General features: G+C 36.9%; 1 protein-coding gene across 2 annotated transcripts in view; it reads right to left on the reverse strand.

The window, feature by feature from the left end:
- Fas1 (fasciclin 1 Fas1 domain-containing) overlaps positions 1–18,595 on the reverse strand; it is an 80,309-nt gene that overhangs the window by 14,129 nt on the left and 47,585 nt on the right. For both annotated transcript variants that reach the window (XM_074087057.1, XM_074087058.1), the window contains exons 2-4: positions 5,676–5,814; positions 1,569–1,747; positions 441–580 (exon numbers count right to left, since the gene is read on the reverse strand). In XM_074087057.1, the coding sequence (XP_073943158.1) occupies positions 441–580; positions 1,569–1,747; positions 5,676–5,814 (458 nt within the window). The remainder of the gene's footprint in view (positions 1–440; positions 581–1,568; positions 1,748–5,675; positions 5,815–18,595) is intronic.

An 18,595-nucleotide genomic window follows, 5' to 3' on the forward strand; every position in this document is an offset into this window, starting at 1 on the left:
CATCAAAACAAAAATGAATTCCTCTATTGCATTCACTCATTATGACAGAAAGAAAAACAAATGAAAAATATTTGAAAATAATATTTTACTAATTTGTAACTTTTTATAATTTCAAACTATTTGGTGTCATAAAAACCAGCCAGATACAAATAGTACCTACAACCAAAGAAATTGTATTAGAAATGTACTCGTATGTACATACATACTAAATACGAAAAGACTTTAAGCTATTAGCTAATGTCTATTTCTATTGCAGCTTATACGACACAGGTAGTCAGTTTTATTTTTTGGATTTCATGGCGCATAGGATATTTTTGCTCTCCATTGTATTCCCTTCATTGTAACCCTCAGTGCGCGAGTCCGATTCGCGCTTGAGCGATTTTCATGTGTTTATTTAGTATGCCACTTTTCTTTGACCGTTACTTAATTTTCAAGTTTACCTCAGTCTATGTGGACCAATATTGAAGAGGTCAGAGTGTTCCAGAAACTGGTATGCGTTTGGGCTGTAGACGGGCGAGCTGAGAGACCCCGGCCCGTGGGGCTGGAGTGGCTGTAGAACTTGATCTATGACGTGCAGAACCTAAAACAAGCAATACAATAAACTAATACAATAAACTTTGTTTGTTTAATTAAATGCATGTATAGTTTCTCTTGTATTTATATAAATATTGATACTTTTCTTTTCTTTAGGTTTTAATTGTATCACTCTTTTCATGGTTTGACCTATCGCCTCTCAAACAGAGGGTCGTGGGTTCAAACCCCGGCTCGCACCTTTGAGTTTTTCGAAATTCATGTGCGAATTTACCACGAGCTTTGCGGTGAAGGAAAACATCGTGAGGAAAACCTGCACAAACCTGCGAAGCAATTCAATGGTGCGTGTGAAGTTCCCAATCCGCACTGGGCCCGCGTGGGAACTATAGCCCAAGCCCTCTTGTTCTGAGAGGAGGCCTGTGCCCAGCAGTGGGACGTATATAGGCTGGGATGATGACTCTTTTCATGATGTGTACACCATAGTTTGAATTGTAAATGATGTCTTGCCTTAATTATTCTCATTACTGTACCGCATGTTTACAATTTGTTTTGTGTGCCACAGTTAATAAATAAATAAATAAATACATTTTTATACATATCTAGTGTTCACTAGTCAGTACGTCATGTTCATGTGCATTCAAATAGAACTTAGTGTGAAACATAATTGATGGCTATGGCTTTCTCTAAGGCGGATTTGCCTGGACCTGAGTTCACTTTTAGTTCAGGATTTACTGCCAAGGGTTAAGTAGAGTCATAATGTATGAAACTGTCACCCCTAACCTAGGTTTAATAATTTAAATTTTACCCGCGACTCCGTCCGCGTAGAATTCTTTTATCGCTGTCCCGCGGGAACTATGCAATTTTCCAGGATTAAAGCTATCCTATGTCCAAACTAACAAATAAACAGACTTACAAACTTTCGCATTTATAATATTAGTAGGATTAGTGGGATAACGAAGTGAAGGAGATAGTGCAGTTTAACTGGTGGTCTACCAGTCGTCTACATTTAACAAGGACATTGGTAGGAGGATGCTGACCTGTCTGTTGTTATTCTTGTTGAACGCTTGATAGGACCGCGACGCCAGCACTCTGGCATTATTGACGTAAATGTCGTCGTGCATTATATCACGCCGCCGCGTCACCCACAGCGGCGGGTTGCCGTCCAGTTCCGATGATATCGCATAATCCAAATTTGTTAAAGACGTGGCGAGATTTGCTGCAACAAAAGTGATTAATGAATCGTGTAAGATCTGAACTGTATACCAGCTTATGGAGCGTTATGAAGCGGTGCTTCCATTGCACTGACGTATTTCGGCGCTGAGGATTAGACAACCGAGGGAATTAAGTGCTGACACAAGAAGTGCTTCATCTTAGCCTTCTGGGTCCATTAGTAGCAGTGATCCCAAGTTTTATGAAAAACCTATCTTAGTTATTTTTAGTCTTTTAAGAATCTTATTGCATACAAGAGTGAAACAAAAGAAGACCAGGGCTTGACTATTATACGCACCTTTAAAATTAAACTGAAATAATTCGAAATTTTCACATTTGAAAATTCAACCAGATTGTGTTTTATTTAAAGTTTATTTTGGAACTGAATATTTCGAATTGTTTCAATACAATCTTAAAGGTGCGAATTATATTTTTTAACTTGACTGCCAAGAAATTCAAAACATAAAAATTAAATTGACTTTCGTACGGTCCGCGTAGTCAAGAATACGAGTATTACTTCAACCAAACCGGGTGTCGAGAAAATAATTTAATACTAGCGTTTACCCGCGGCTTTGCACGCGTAAATAATTAGATACTTACTCCAGTTGAATTGAAATTCCGGGATTTTATTAAATTCTCGTGGGAATTCCCTAAAATTACATCGTGGTTTTCATTGACGTTAAATTAAAACACCCATGCCAAAAAGACATGACTCTAAACCCAGCGGTTGTTATTTCGCGATTTTATCCCTATCCCGTAGGAATATCGGGATAAAAAGTAGCTTATGTGTTATTCTACATGTCCAACTATCTACATACCAAATTTCATGACTCTAAGCCCTGCGGTTATTAGTTCGAGATTTTATACCTATCCCGTGGGAACATCGGGGTAAAAAGTAGCCTATGTGTTATTCGAGACGTCCAGCTACCTACATACCAAATGTCATGACTCCAAGCCCAGCGGTTGTTATTAAGAGATTTATCCCTATCCTATGTTTTAATCCAGATTATAAACCAACTAAGTATGATTGTCCAATATTCGCGATATCTTGAAATCGTAAACAAGACCCGAAGACATCTACCGACAAATTCATGAATGATAAAAATATGATGACTATAGCACAGCTGCGCTGGATTGGTTTGAAGTAACTTTCCGTGGGTGAATTGTCTACCATGCTTACGCTCATACGCACAGGGCCCGCATGGAAACTACGGCCCAAGCCCTCTCATTCTGAGAGGAGGCCTGTGCCCAGCAGTGGGACGTATATAAGCTCTAATACTGCAGAGGGCGGGAAAAGCATTTCGTGGATGAGTATGGTTTTGAAGGACGAGGCGTAGCCCAGTCCTTCAATAGATACCTACAAACCCACGAAATGATATTCCTGCCGAGGCATGTATAGTGCTTTTCTCCAGATATGCGAGGAAATAAAACGAAAACATTATATTTATTCGACACAATATGTTTATATAACAATCTACCAACAATCTAAACAAAATTAACACTTTAATAGTAATTAAAATAAACCTTACTGATAAAAGATGCTGCGCTACGAGTTAGGAGTTTGTGGTGTGCCCATTAGGATATTTTTCACACTACTATTATAGAACTCATTTTATTTTCGTATAAATAACACGGCAGAAAATATTTGACAAAATGAAATTCACGTTCCCGCCTCAATTTCGATATTAATGACTTGGGTCCGAATCGTATACATTTTGGTTCCACAAAAAATATAGTAATCAAAATAAATTAAAATAAAACTTATCCGATTAGTAAATATAAAAATTATACATTTTTACTTTTAGTTATATCAACAATTCCTAAACGCACAAAATTAAAAAAAAACATACCTTTGTTACAAAATATTTAGAAGTGCGAGAAATCTAAATACACCATATTATAATTTGGACACAATAGGTAATTATTGGCATTAGCTAAACGCAGAAAACCAAGTTTTTTAATCTCGGTTTTTGTACGTGACTATTGTACAATTGGCTGGCTGTTTGGTGAATTTTCGGTCTTGGATGAAATTAAAAGCACAGAATATATAGTACCAACGTAAAAAACATGCACAATAATAAACATTTCGGACATGTCCGGGAAGTAATGCCACTAATTTTGAAAAAAATATTATCGCATCAACGTATATAACGATGGACTTCCCGGTTGATTTCTCCAACATTAATGAGAACATTTCCGAGCAAGTTGGAGAAAAAAATATTACCTACTTGTAAAACACCAATTTTATCTGAACTCGTATGAAAAAGTTGGTCTAGCAATAAGTACCTACCTATTCTACTACCTATTCTACTGGGATATAATTATAGGATATAATTATAAGCTTACCCTTTTAAACGACGAATTCGCTGACTGCTTTACTTTTTCTTTACATACGTTTTACTGGCTCCATCGTTCAATTACGAATTAACCTTTTTCCTAAAACTTACTGCTGGGCTATACGGTTTGTTTCAACGAAAACAATAATACTCGTGAGGTAAGAAACGTTTAAACATTATTTCATCCGAGTTAGATCTTTGCTGAAGTAGCTAGGGTTAATATGATTTTCCTCGAAACATTCAAGGAGAAATTATATGTTATGTGATGTACTTAATAATTTGTGCACAGCCTGAGGCTTATCAGTCATGAGGAATCGTATACATTATATCAGTCAGACCCAGCGCGTACCTTGTATTTATGTCATGTTTGACTATTCCTTCAAAAGATCATGGAAATCTGAGACGATATATTGGTAGAAAAAAAGTAGGTCCCTAAAGATACATATAAATCGGAAATTGTATTTGTCGTATCATCTATTTGAAAGTCAAGGCTTCTAGCAACTTTAATAAAATGTTGTACGTAGAAAAATATTGATAATAAAATCAAAGTTTTTTTTTCACTCGTATTTAGTTAGAACATTATGATATTCCTTCATTCGTTACTAAGACGAGGGAAAACGTTTGTGTGATACTGATATGCAAGCAATATAAAGAAGTAATATGCATTTAATCAATTAATTCTAAGCCGATCCAAACCAAAACAGCTTCAAAGTCACAGAGGTATAGAAATCAAATCGTAAGCAAGGAAATAGTATGTAAATTAGTGCTACGAAACCTATCCAAGTCGTATCAAACTTAGTTGACTACTAATATCAACTGACGCCAACTGAAACACTGTCCAATGCAACTATTAAGCCGGCTTCATACAATATTAATCTTTATCTAAATTAACAAACTGAATTCGTAATTCGTCGGTTTGAGTGATGCTGCATGGAAAAAGGTACGTTCTAACAATTTGATCTGACAAAATTTTAATCTGATGGGCCAATTTCTCGCTTTCTGAATTAAGTAATAACGAGAATTCTAATTGTTAATTCAGATTAGGATTAATACTGTGAGGCCGGCCTTATGCAACTAATGTGCACTTGTAACAAGGCAGAGTATTATTTCCGAGTAGCCTAAACTCTGGACTCAGCTAATGGCATTGTGGTATTACAATTGCTATTGCATAATTAGAATTTTGGTATTAACTATGCCGTTTGTAACAACTCTTTGGAGTGTGGATTGAACTAAGTAACTAAGGATGCTACCACTTGTAATATAACTTAAACTTAATGCAAAATAAGATGTTTTACTACTCTGAAGATTCTGATCTAAGCGATGTTGCTTTAAAATTCCTGTCTCGTCTAGCCATATAAAGTACGACTATGAAGACACGCGTGTGCAAAGAATAACAAAAATTTCATGAATGACATCAAACCAACTTGAGCTCTTATTTTTTTTATACATGATAATTGCATGTTATATACGTTTCAATGAATAAATATTTTATCGCTGCTCCATAAATAATTTTTTTTTTCCTTCTCTTTATCCATTATATCTGGTCAGAAATTTTAAAGTTTATTAGCAAGTGAATGCAGGAGTAGTTGTGATACTCACAAATATGGTAAAGTACGAGGTTATCATCCATTTCTCCGTTATACCGCTGAAAGGCTTCGTTCGTGGGTGCAAACAGCGTCATCTGCCGGTGGTGGAGACTCGTGTTGGAGACAACATTACGTGACAAGAGCGCCAGGAACTGAGGACAAAGATATAGATGATGATAAAAACTTTTGTATTGTCAGTGTTGTGTATTAGTGTGGTACATTTTTGTTTTTTGTACGATATCAAGTGCGGGTAGTTCGGTAAACTCTGCGGCTAAATGAACGCGATACCTTACACAATCATCAGTTTACACGTGACCATGGCCAAGACGGAAGAAGAAAATTCAAGAGAGTTCAAGGAGTTTTTTCGAGTGTGTGTATTTCTTTGGGACGGTACGCAGCCAGGGCTTGATTGGGTTTAATTAATGTGTTATTGACTTCGGTTTAATTCGAGTTGGCATGTAAAGTTTCAGACAATATAGAAGTGGGGGTTGGGATAAGGAATAGTTAATTAGGTGTTTTTGGAGTTGTTTTTTTTTGACCGACAGTTATTTAGGTATCTCAGATTAGAAAAACAATTCAGAAGTTGGCGCTTCTGGTAGAATAATAATCTTAGCCGATGTCGCAAAAAGTAGAAAGCCAGAGACATGACAGACGTCCTGCAGGTTAAAGATTTATTAAATAGTAGCTGAAAAAGTTTCTTTGTAAATGCAATTTTTCTCAGTAAACATTTTATGCAGCTGAAGAAAATTAGGTCAGAGAGCAAAACATACAATATCAATACTATGTTATCGCGAGAAGTATTCGGCCCCCAACGAACTTGAATACGAATTATATTGGACTGAAATTAACTTGGTGCAACTCACTCTCTCAGTAATATTAAAGTTTATTTTCCTAGATATGTGCCAGTAATTTATTGACTTTTATTAAATATTCTACACATTTAAATAGTACAAATTAGAAAAAAAGTTTTACTAGCTTCATTAGCTTTAAACAGTGCCAAATTCGTCGAGCTACGCTTTTAATGGATGAATGTAAATAGGGTCTTATAGTTTTTTTGTTTTTTTTTTACTTCCATCTTACACTCTTCTTTCTTATCATGTCTTTTTTTAGCCCCCGACGCAAAAAGAGGGGTGTTATAAGTTTGACCGCTATGTATGTCTGTGTGTCTGTATGTCTGTGTGTGTGTCTGTCTGTCTATGGCACCGTAGCTTAAGAGCGGTGAAGCGATTTGAATGCGGTTTTCTTATTTGATAGCAGGTTTTCTAGAAAATGTTTTATCAAAATCGGTTCAGCCGTTTATGAGATATTGAACTTTGAAATGACAAAGTCGGTTTTCCAACTTTTTGTTGGTTAGGTTATTTACTTAGAGATCTTTAAAAAACGAGTCTATTAATCTCTCAAAGGGCAACGCACCTGTGACCTGCATACTCGTTTGTTCCCTCTTACATAAAAAAGTCTCATTGTCGCGAAAGTCCATTAAACCGAAATTGGTTTAAGTATAATATTTATTAAGTTTATAATACGGCCGCAGAAACCCATACCAACTTTTTTCTAAGACCTAATTCACGAACTTCCGTCGCTTATGCGAAGCGTGTGTGCCCTTTCTTAGCCAAACGCGTTCAAAAGAGACAGCTCTTTCAGTTTTCCGATCAGTTGTTCATACCTCCTTGCAAATGTAACAGAGAAATAGCTGCGAAGGCACACTTGAATAATATGACTGCATTAAATATTAATTACACGAAACAACCATGTCACCCCAAACAGATTTCCCTTCGTCACAGTTAAAGTAGCGCAATTCGCAAACGATTTAAATCAGATCGAAAATACAAACTGAAACATGGATCCACAGAAAAACCAGGAAAAGAGACCAGCGCTGGGATTTTTTTATATGGATTTCACGGGTTGACCGTAAAAGGTAACAAATTTGGAGTTGAAATAAAAAATACAAAAAGACTTCAAAAACCAATCTTGATTTAATCAGACACAAACAGGGTACTCACTCTCTACAACTAAGCCAAATGGGTCGAATGGTTGTCATGGAATCCTTGTACAAGCATATACGACTGCGAGATTTTTTCCAATTTCCTAGGATGTAACCATCGTATTTGATTCCAAATGTCATTGTTCTGATGTCTAAGAACATATCTCACTATTAACGCAAGTTACCAAAATACCACCGGCTCATGAACTCCACCTATATTTTCACCTTAAAAGGCTGTAGAAGAGAGGAGCACTTGCCTATCTTGTTAGCCCTCTACTGACTTTTTATATACATATACGAATCAGCACTACTAACAGTCGCATTGGTTCTAACAAGGCTTACAGCTGGTATATACATTTCGTATCGGCTAATAGAAATTACGTCCTTAGCGTTGCTCAACAATGGGTTCCCGGGAGACAGTAGATACTAATAGTACGTGGGATGATTTCACTCAAGGTGAAACCAAGGGCTTTGTAGCTCCAAATGGATCCAGTTTGTTACTTACCTTTATACTTTACCAACTATGTTTCCGTCAAGATATTGTAAACTTAAGAAGGCTGTCTCTTTCATGAGCTTCTAAGAAATTATGTAAGAGCTACAAGAAGATTCCTTTTTCCTGGAACAATAGCATGCGAAATTGGTTATATTTTATCAGTGATTGACACAATAAAATATAAAAAGGGGATAATTTCCAGTTACCTTGTCTGTATGTATTCGTGTCTTTATGTATATATCTATACTATTGCTTTACATAACTATTTACTCTATGCATGTAATATTATCAATATTGTTATCTTTTCTCAAATTTAATAATAATAATTAGGGCCCAGAATTTTGCGTGCGGCTATTAACAGATTGTAGGGAGAGAGCACCGCTTTTTATCGATGTTATCGACAAACAGTTTTTTATTTATGTTTCTGGTAAATAAAACCTCAAACTTTCCGATGATACGTACAGTCGAACAAATTGAAGACCCAGGCAGGGTGGAACCTTTGTGTTACTAATGTCATGTTGACATCTCATACTTTTGTCTAGGAAATCATAGTGAAATTGATTATTAAAAGGTTCCGCCCTAGGTCATGATTCAATTTGTTCGACTGTACTTTTTTCAGAGGTCAATGATGAAAAAAAATCGAAATATCGGAAAGTTTAATCCGTTTAAATTGCCTTATTGAAATCACTATAACTACAAATACATATTTGATATATATAAAGAGTTGATAACTTAAGTAGGTATTGGCTTGTAAGTGGTATTTTATTTATAGATAAATTAACCGCATTAAAAATAAAATAAAAAATAAATATCATGGGACACTTGACACCAATTGACCTAGTCCCAAACTAAGCAAAGCTTGTACTATGGATACTAGGCAACAGATAAACATACTTATATAGATAAATACATACCGTAATACATATTAAACATTGATAATAGTTGGATACTACCTATCGATAATATCAATGAAAAGCGGTGCTCTCTCCCTACAATCTGTCAATAGCCGCACGCAAAATTCCGGGCCTTAATGTTTATGGGCGATGGTGATCTCTTACCATCAGGAGACCCATTTGCTCGTTTGCCATCCAGTCAAATAAAAAAAATAATAATAATAATAATAATAAATATCATGGGACACTTGACACCAATTGACCTAGTCCCAAACTAAACAAAGCTTGTACTATGGATACTAGGCAACGGATAAACATACTTATATAGATAAATACATATTAAACATCCAAGACCCGAGAACAAACATTCGTATTATTCATACAAATATCTGCCCCGGCCGGGATTCGAACCCGGGACCTTAAGCTTCGTATTCAGGTTCTCTAACCACTCGGCCATCAGGTCGTCAACATATTTAAATTACAAGGCATACGGTAGCACAGCAAAATTAAAAATGTGTATCCCTTTATTTAAATGTGGACGGTGGTTGAAAATGATAACTATATTTAGTATAGTCGCTAACATGCATTCATGTGATATCTTTATTTGAGCATAATTTACGAAATCTCACGATAGGCTGCGTGACTTCCACATTACAGAGAGAGATCGATGAAAATTAACTGCGCTTTACTCCACTAACAATGCTATTTAAGGTATGTATGTAAAGTTACACTTCAATCATTAGTTGATAAACTCAGCATTGTGCTTGTACATTGTTGTGAAAACATGTAGGTATATAACGCAACACATTAATCCCAACACGCTCTTTTTAGAGTATTACTTGAAGTACTTTAATAAAGAAGAGGCAGAGTTCAAAGAAAAACGTAAATAGGATCTCTAATAGCGGACGTGTGCTGACTAACTGAGAATACACCTCCACACAAGGCCCTAACTACGAAAAGTGCAAAATTCTAACTTCGTATCTGTATCTTGCCGTCCTGCTGAGGCTAATATTATTTAATACGAGAGTGAGAGGGACGGTATGATATGAATGAACTTCGATTTTCGAATTTCGTAGTAGCCCATACCATAGGGTTGCGCTTCAAAATTTCGATGTTTTAGAATTTCATTTTAGAACCAAACAAGGGATTTTCTGCTTGATTTATTCTAGAAAAATGTAAAGGTGCAAAGCGGGTTGAAGTCAATTTCCAAGAAAATTCACGTCTAGCGACGACAACGGTGTAGTGCTGCGGGCGCAGGGAAAGTGATTTTGGTTGTTCTTCCTTCAAACTAAATGGAATCCCGGATAAACCAAATGGAACTTTCCGTTATCTAAACCCAAACATCTCCCTTTCTACTGCTTGCGACTTCAAAGAGATTCTAGTAGCAATCTCGGTACTTTCTGTATACTCGTACAATGCTTAAAATTCGAAGAACGCGAAATTGGCGGTAACGAAAGCGCGGAATAATTACCGATGCTTTATTGAAATGAAGCAATGAGCCCCGCTCTGGAATTACGGAAAATGAAAAGATCCAGTAGCTATATATTATTAACGATAAACGTGTTCCGATTCACGTGGAAACCACTGAATATTTAATATTGATCAGATTAAATTTTATCGGTTCAGCACTTTACAATAAGTCTATAAGTTGTTGTGTGCCTAGTTTGTAACAAACTTTCTGACATTATAGAAAGGTATACAGAAACTTCGGTACCTAGGTGCGTTCGCGTGGAATGAAAAATATTAACACGTATGAAAAATTCAGACTTAGGTATAGGTACTTGTTTTGTCATTCATACCATATCGATCCAACAAAGAGAAGAGAAGAGAAGAGAAGAGAGAGAGAGAGAGAGAGAGAGAGAGAGAGAGAGAGAGAGAGAGAGATTTATTAACACATATTCGATTCACAGAAAAAACACATGCAAGAAAAGCAAATACCCATCACCACTTAAATTATGATTATCCTTTATTACGGTTTTTCGTAATAACGGCAATAATGGTTTTCACCCTCTAAACGTTAACCGCCTTAGACCAATTTTTCATAAGTACCTACCTATCAATTTTTTAGCTTTAATTTAATAAATAATTATTAAATTAAGACGGTCTAATACGTCTCGTTTGTTACATGATATAAGATAAGTAACTATAAATCTAAATATGTAGATCTAAATCTTAAAACATCTAATCTTGCATACGATTTGTCTTGACATCCTCAATCAATCAATCAGTCATTTATTCGTTGTAGCCTCGTAATTTTTTTTCGATTTTAAGTAGCGCTTGGCAAGTGTGTCCATGTATTGATTGATGTTCAAAGTGTAGGTACTGTCTCGAAGGCGTGATTGTACTATAAAGCAAACATTTCGATAAAAGCCTTTACATTGTGTTCAGCCGAACTATCCTAATTATGTAGGTAGGTAAATATTAGGTATATACGGATTAATTTTTAGAACACCTTGTAAGTAGTAAGTGTACACATGCGTATATTGCAGAGCGACAGTACAGTCAACTGGAAAATGTACTCTCTAGTTGTTAAAAGTTTGCTCGTTATATTTAATTTTGTCGGGTAAAAATGGCGGGGTAATGCCCTTACAGGTGCAGCGCGGATTACGAGCGGGATGCTAAACCCCCGAGACACATATTTAACCGCGTACTCATAGTCACTCAATTAAACCCCTCATTAATAATGATTACAAGCGCTACCTACAATACGATTGCGCTAATTTCAGTGCATAAATTAACTTTTCATCATCATCATCAGCCTACAGCAGTCCACTGCTGGACATAGGCCTCTTCCATGGCGCACCACAACACTCTGTCTTCAGCCCCTCGCATCCATCCGCCGCCAGCGATCCTCTTAAAGAACGAAAAGAACGAAAGTCACTGACATTGCTCAGAGAATTAGTTCGTTGAAGTGGCGTTGGGCTGGCCACGTCTGTCGCAGGACCGATGAACGGTGGAGCAGACGAGTCCTCGAATGGAGACCACGGACGGGAAAAGGCGTCCTGAGGCAAAATTCTGTGGCATAGCTTTTTGTGCGTACTAAGGTGTTCCGTCTATAGCTGCATAGACAAGAGAAGTGTATGGTTGTTATCAAAACTAGCAGCAGCGACATAATGTCATGCAGACATGCGTCAGCCGCATTTTTTGTTTTTAAAAGTTTCCCAGCCTAACAGAAACTCGTAAAATGTTAATGTCTGCCCGTACCTATGTAATATCTATTAGTTACTTATTATTAGACTGTCAGACGGACGCAAGAGTGAGACCAATATTTCACCACCGCTTAGATTCTCCTAAAAAGTAGATAAAAGTATAAGTATGGATGAGCACTTTATCAGTAAAGAACACTAGAGCATAACTTTCAAAGTTGGCCGACAAGGAATGGAAGTAAGGGACGTTCTCACACGCATCTCTGACAAATAGAATTAATTAAGTATGCACGCCGTGTCAGAGACGGGCACGTCTAATGTTCGCGGAGGAGTTCTGACAATACTATCGCGAACCCTTTGTTACCGATCCTTCATTGTGATTTCAGTGAATATTTTGTATAGGTAGCTAATGGTGGACTTGACTTGAAATAGTATGAAAATGTGGCTAACTAAATAATTATGCTCACAACTTTTTACATCAATGTTGATATTCGGGTACTTTAACATTCCTATGAGGACTAGTCCATAATTACAAATTGTTTAAACATTAATCCCGAATATTATAACGAATATAAAAAAGGCCCCTGCGGCATTGTGCCGAAGATGCTGGCAGCATTTCCTCGTTGAATCGCTATTCTTATATAGGTTTACCTATTTGTTTCACTACAATGAAATGTAATGAGTCTCATAAAACACCGTAGAGACGTCTCTATAATTTTCACAATGCACGTTCATAGGAAAAATGATACATTATTATTACGATGCCTCAGCAAATCTTCCGAGTCAGCACGAGATAATCCGAGTTTGAGTTATAGAGTCGTTTAGCGTGAGCTATTATGCCCATAACACATAACGTCAATATTTACTATCTCACGGTGTTGACAGATCGCATAACGTTCAGGAGGTGCTAGTCGCTAATTAAGCAAACTCGCATGTGTATTTAGTAAAATTTACATTTTATATTTCAGCCGAGAACGCCACAATAACGGGACCTGCGCCGACCGCACGCAACCAACGGACTCTTGCAACTTTAACAGATCTTTAGACTAACTTATGAATGACCTACCCACTCTGTGTCTTCCGGTATGTCGGTCTGTGGGTTCCGGTATGCCAATCAAGAACACTTTAGCCCCAACGACTAACAGTTCTTCGAATAATGTTGTGTGGAATTTCATCAACTTAAATATACAGCCTCCTCAGGATGGTAGGTTAGATGTTAGCCTACATTAAACAAACAGCCCAAACAGGACAAAATGTGTGTCTAGAAACTTTTAAACCTTCGCGTGATTTTTAAGAGTTCGGAAATAAACAAAGATAGTTTATTGGCATCTGACAGGAGGTTCATTTCAGACATGTAACAGGTCCCGGGCGCCACGGAGACGCGTCCAATATGCCACAGCTGGGTTCTATGTCTGTGTCATGGGGGAGCAGCCCCAATATACTCCGCGGAGACTATTGCCCTTTTACACGCTTTGTGTGCTTGGCAAATATACTGAAGGACAAACTTAGACGCTTATAAGCCAACTTTGTTAAGAAAAGACATAAATTTTGGTAGCGGTCATCGCCTTCTGACATTAACTAATATAACAATAAAGATAGTTTTATATCTTAGCCAACAAATATATATTATAAGCTGAAAATGAAATCGTGGTACAAAAGTAGCATTTCAAGCTCAGTTAATGCTCGAAGGGACAACATAATATATAAGCTCTTTTGTTAAAATTGGTATGATTTAGGGGTTTCCACACATTGGGCTTGCAATTTAACTAGAACAAACTACGAACATCCTAAATTTTATCAGAAGGATTTCAGCTAATAAATGTATATTGTCCACCATTAACTGAGCTTGAAACACTAATATTGTATCACAATTTAAATTTCAACCCGTAAACCTTACCAATTAAATAATTCTTTAGTTTTGTATGAGACCTGTTTTCACGAGTTAGCGACTCAAAAGTCATTGTTAAAACAACAAGTCAATTTTATTGGGTAGGAAAGTACATGAAGTTGAAAGTAGGTAATAATTGTGATGAGACAACACTCTATCATAATTTAAATCTGTACTGGTATAGCTAACAATCACGTTACGATTCAAATTAGTCGTGATTACTCCCAAACTAGAATAATTATCGTCGGCTTAATTGCGATCGCTTGGCAAGCATTCAAAAGTGCTTGCCGAGTATATTACAACCACTCATGCCGTTAACGCTTTAACCAGCCTTGCAGGAGATATATATTTCTAACATAATCAAACTATAGATACATTTGTATATTTTACCAAAAAGATGAATTATAGTTTGCGTCAATATTTACACGCCGCGAAAAGAATAGACTAAGGGGCTGTTTCGCCATCCATTGATTAGTGTTAACTGACGGTTAAATGTGATGCCGTCCCTATTTGTTTTGTTCGAATAGACGGAGACGGCATCACATTTAACCGTCAGTTAATACTAGTCAATAGATGGTGAAACAGCCCCTAACTGTATTTAAAAAAATAAAGAAAGCGCAATGCAGGTTATAAATCTTATTTCCATTTCTTATGTCGTAAGAAGTAGTAAAAGCGATACCTAATGTGACTATGAAGGCGCGATGATCTGTTTATTTGCACTAAACAAAGCCGCAAGCCATTTTATCTAAGATTGGGTATTCTTAGTCTAAGTAAGTGCTGAGCAGTAAACAATGCTTTGTGTCCGTAGCAAGCCGCTTGAATAGATTGCGGGGGCGATAGTCCTATAGTATAGTCAAGTAAAACATGGCGAGCCCTTCTAATTAGGGAGCGCAGTAATAGTGCCGCAGCCTGCATGTGATCACACTAGGAAAACCACAAATGGTTAGGCATTTGAAACAATAGAGCCTATAATAAGGTGTCCACTACTATTTTCAGTACAAACGAAGCAACCGTCGTTTTCCCTTCTAAATTAGTAAACGTTGGGCATATGAAATTTCTACTTTAGATATAGTATACCTAAGTACATGATTGCACGTTACATGCGAACGTGGCATTATTTGAGAAGTCTCTTGACTTTTTAACCCCCGACGCAAAAAGAGGGGTGTTATAAGTTTGACCGCTAAGTGTGTCTGTGTGTCTGTGGCACCGTAGCTCTTAAACGGGTGGACCGATTTGAATGCGGTTTTTTTATTTGAGGCAGGTTTTCTAGCGATGTTTTTTCGACATGTTTCAGGTGTTTGTGTGTGTTTGTTGTCGGTTCAGCCGTTTTTAAGATATTAAACTTTGAAGTGACAAAGTCGGGGGTTTTCCAACTTTTTGTTGGTTAGGTTTTGAAGTCGGTTAATAAAGTGAAGAGGAAGTATGAAATATATAATATTAAGCATGCTGCAGTTACTACAATTTATATAGTTCTTGACTTGTGACAAACGCCACGGGAGCACAATATAAGCAATAGGCAGTAGATCGACTTCATACTAGCGCCCGAATCGACGCACGCACACAGCCAAGCATCATTTACACGGCCGCTAACCAATCTTCGCAAGACAAAACTACGCAGTGCCATGCCGCGCGCCGCGCAGTCCGGTCGCTGGTCGAGTGCTGCGCCGCGCCGCCCGCTCTATTCGCCCCGTTTCGATTCTGTAACGTGGCTATAGCGCTCGGTACTAACTCTTCATAGGAATGAGGTTTTTTATGTGATATAATACAACAACAAGACGTTTCGGACTTGCCGCAATAGACGCATTTTTTTTTCTATTACCAACTTATAATTTAATTAATAAATAAATAATCATAAAATTAACATATGTTTTATAACTGCTCCTAAAGTTTTAGGGGCAGGGATAGATGTGTAGTTAGTTACACACATACAATAAAAATCTACACACGTCTGTTTTACTTTTTGTAGCTGCTTTTCAGCTGTAGGTATAAACTTCAAGGATACGGCTGAGTCAAACTACTGCTTATGGCTTGTATTGTGACGGGAGGTTAATAAAATTAGTTAAATAATAAATAAATAAATGTTTTATTCAGAAACTATAAGTACTACTAAATTTTAATAGCAGGCATACAGGTATACCGATTTCTGCAGTCAAAACAGTAACTGGCCGGGTAGACGAAGTCGCGGGCACGGCTAGTATAATAATATGCACTCGTTTACCTACCTCAGCGCACTGCAATAGAATATTTAGTCGTGTCTGCGGCTTTATACACGTAGATGTGTACATAAAATACGTAAACAAGAATGTACAACCACGAACTTTACTAGCCCGTTCCATTTTTATGGCGATAGAATACTCGTAAAATCTTTGCTTTTGCATTTTTATTTTTGCTTTTAACAAAACTATCGCTAATTGGATAGATTTTCGACATCACGTAAGTAAAAGCTAACTCATTCACATGGTTTACCTATTATTATAGTTATACATTTTATTTTATTTTGGTTGTGATTATTTACGAGTTGATAGATAAAAAATATCGTTGTGATGCCAATACTTTGAATATTATGAAATACTTTTTATTCTAATTATTTGATCAGAATTCATTATAGTTGGTTCCGTTTTGACTATTCGAAAAGAATGAAATCTTATTACTCAAATAAAATTGACATCAAAATGTTTCAGACATACTTATGGTGCCAGTACATAATGAATGCTAAGTAGATGCCTAACGTTTATTTCAAATGAAGAAACATTGTCTTTTCTTAATAGGATTTAGTGATTAGAGACTCCTGTACTCACTTATATCGTACAGCATATTTATGAAGGGATTCTTCCGTTCGATTGTTCCGTAAGATTTTCAGAGACAAAGCTTTTTATGCATGACTCAACGTTAACGGAACAACTATGCGTTTAAAATAGAAAGTAAATAAGATTTTTTTTAATTCAACACCAATGCATATGCAATGCAATGCATTTTGTGCTAATTTCATGTTTTTTTATGTACAACTAGCTTATGCCCGCGGTTTCGCCCGCGTGGAATTCTGTTATTGCGCGTTGTTCCCTCGGGAACTGTGCATTTTGCCGGGATAAAAAGTAGTCTATGTCACTCTCTGGCCCATAAACTATCTCTATGCCAAAAATCACGTCGATCCGTGGCTCCGTTTCGACGTGAAGGACGGACAAACATGCAAACACACACTTTCGCATTTATAATATTAGTATGAAAGTATGGATAAAGAGTTTTACAATACAATACAATGCAATATTAACATGCTTATTATAAATATGCATAACTAAATTAAAAATAAAGTATAATTAAATAAGATAGTTTTAACCTTAACCCGTTGTTGGAGCTCCGCCGGTACTCCTGTTTCTGTATAGACTGCAGGGCTACTACGAAACTCGAAACTCGAAGTTCGTATCGTACCGGCCCTCTCGCTCTCGTATTAAATAGTATAAGTGTCAGAGGGACCGCACGACACGAACTTCGAGTTTCTTAGTAGCCCTGCTGGGCCTGCCCTCTAATGTAAGAAAACCTAACCTATTTTCCTAACCTAACCTAACTTATTTTCCTAGACATAACATCTATCCAAGCCGACCGTAAGCGCAGAGGGTGTATTGCGTAACGTTTCTAATACTCGCGGTCACAAACAAATGACAGTTTTCGCATACAAAAACTGTCACTTGAATGTGATCGTGAGTGTCAGAAACGACAATTGGCCCTCAGGTCAGGTATTTAATTGAATATTATAAAACCAGCCATTATTGTTATTATATTAATTGTTACTTTATCGTTGTATTTTTTTGTTGTTGGGGGAATACCTACTAGTTATGCATCAAAAAGCTATGCCAGATATGTAATCTTTTAATGAATGAATATTGTATGAAGGCAAGTTCAACAGATGGAAATTCGGAAAATATTTGGCTCACTAGCGATCGTACATTAAAATTATTTACGGGAAACTAGTTAAAATAGTCCATTAGGAAATAAACAGGCTAACGGGCGAGCGCCAGGAAAGTTTAGAAAGCAAAAAGCCGGAGCTTGTTTAGTGAACCATGTGGGCTTTGAAACTAGCCATGCTGTCTGTATAAAATATAGAGAGGTTCACAGAAGCCTAATTCGCTAAGTTTCTTTTGCGCTAACCGATAGAAAATCTAATAATAAACCGCCTCCCTTTGAAGTAACCTTATTGATTTCGCAAGGCAGTTTGGAACAGAACCTGCTGCGGGGTCCGGGCGAATAATGTTTTTAAAACAGGCTAAGGGACACTCGCAATTCGCCCTGAAATTAAAACAGATTGAACTGTATTAAAATGAATTTGTCTGAATTATAGCGAGTTTAAATAATGAAGGCTTTTTCTCCATTTGAAAAAGGGTGGCAAACGAGCAAGTGGGTATCCTAGTCATTATCATTTGATTATCATCCTGATACCCACTTGCTCGTTAAGTGAGAAGTATTACCCCTGAACATCTGCAACATTTAGTGTGTTGGCTGATATGTTTTCACATGATAGGTAAAATAGAATACCTCGC

This window comes from Choristoneura fumiferana, chromosome 4 (genome assembly GCF_025370935.1).
Source record: "Choristoneura fumiferana chromosome 4, NRCan_CFum_1, whole genome shotgun sequence".
Taxonomy (NCBI): domain Eukaryota; kingdom Metazoa; phylum Arthropoda; class Insecta; order Lepidoptera; family Tortricidae; genus Choristoneura; species Choristoneura fumiferana.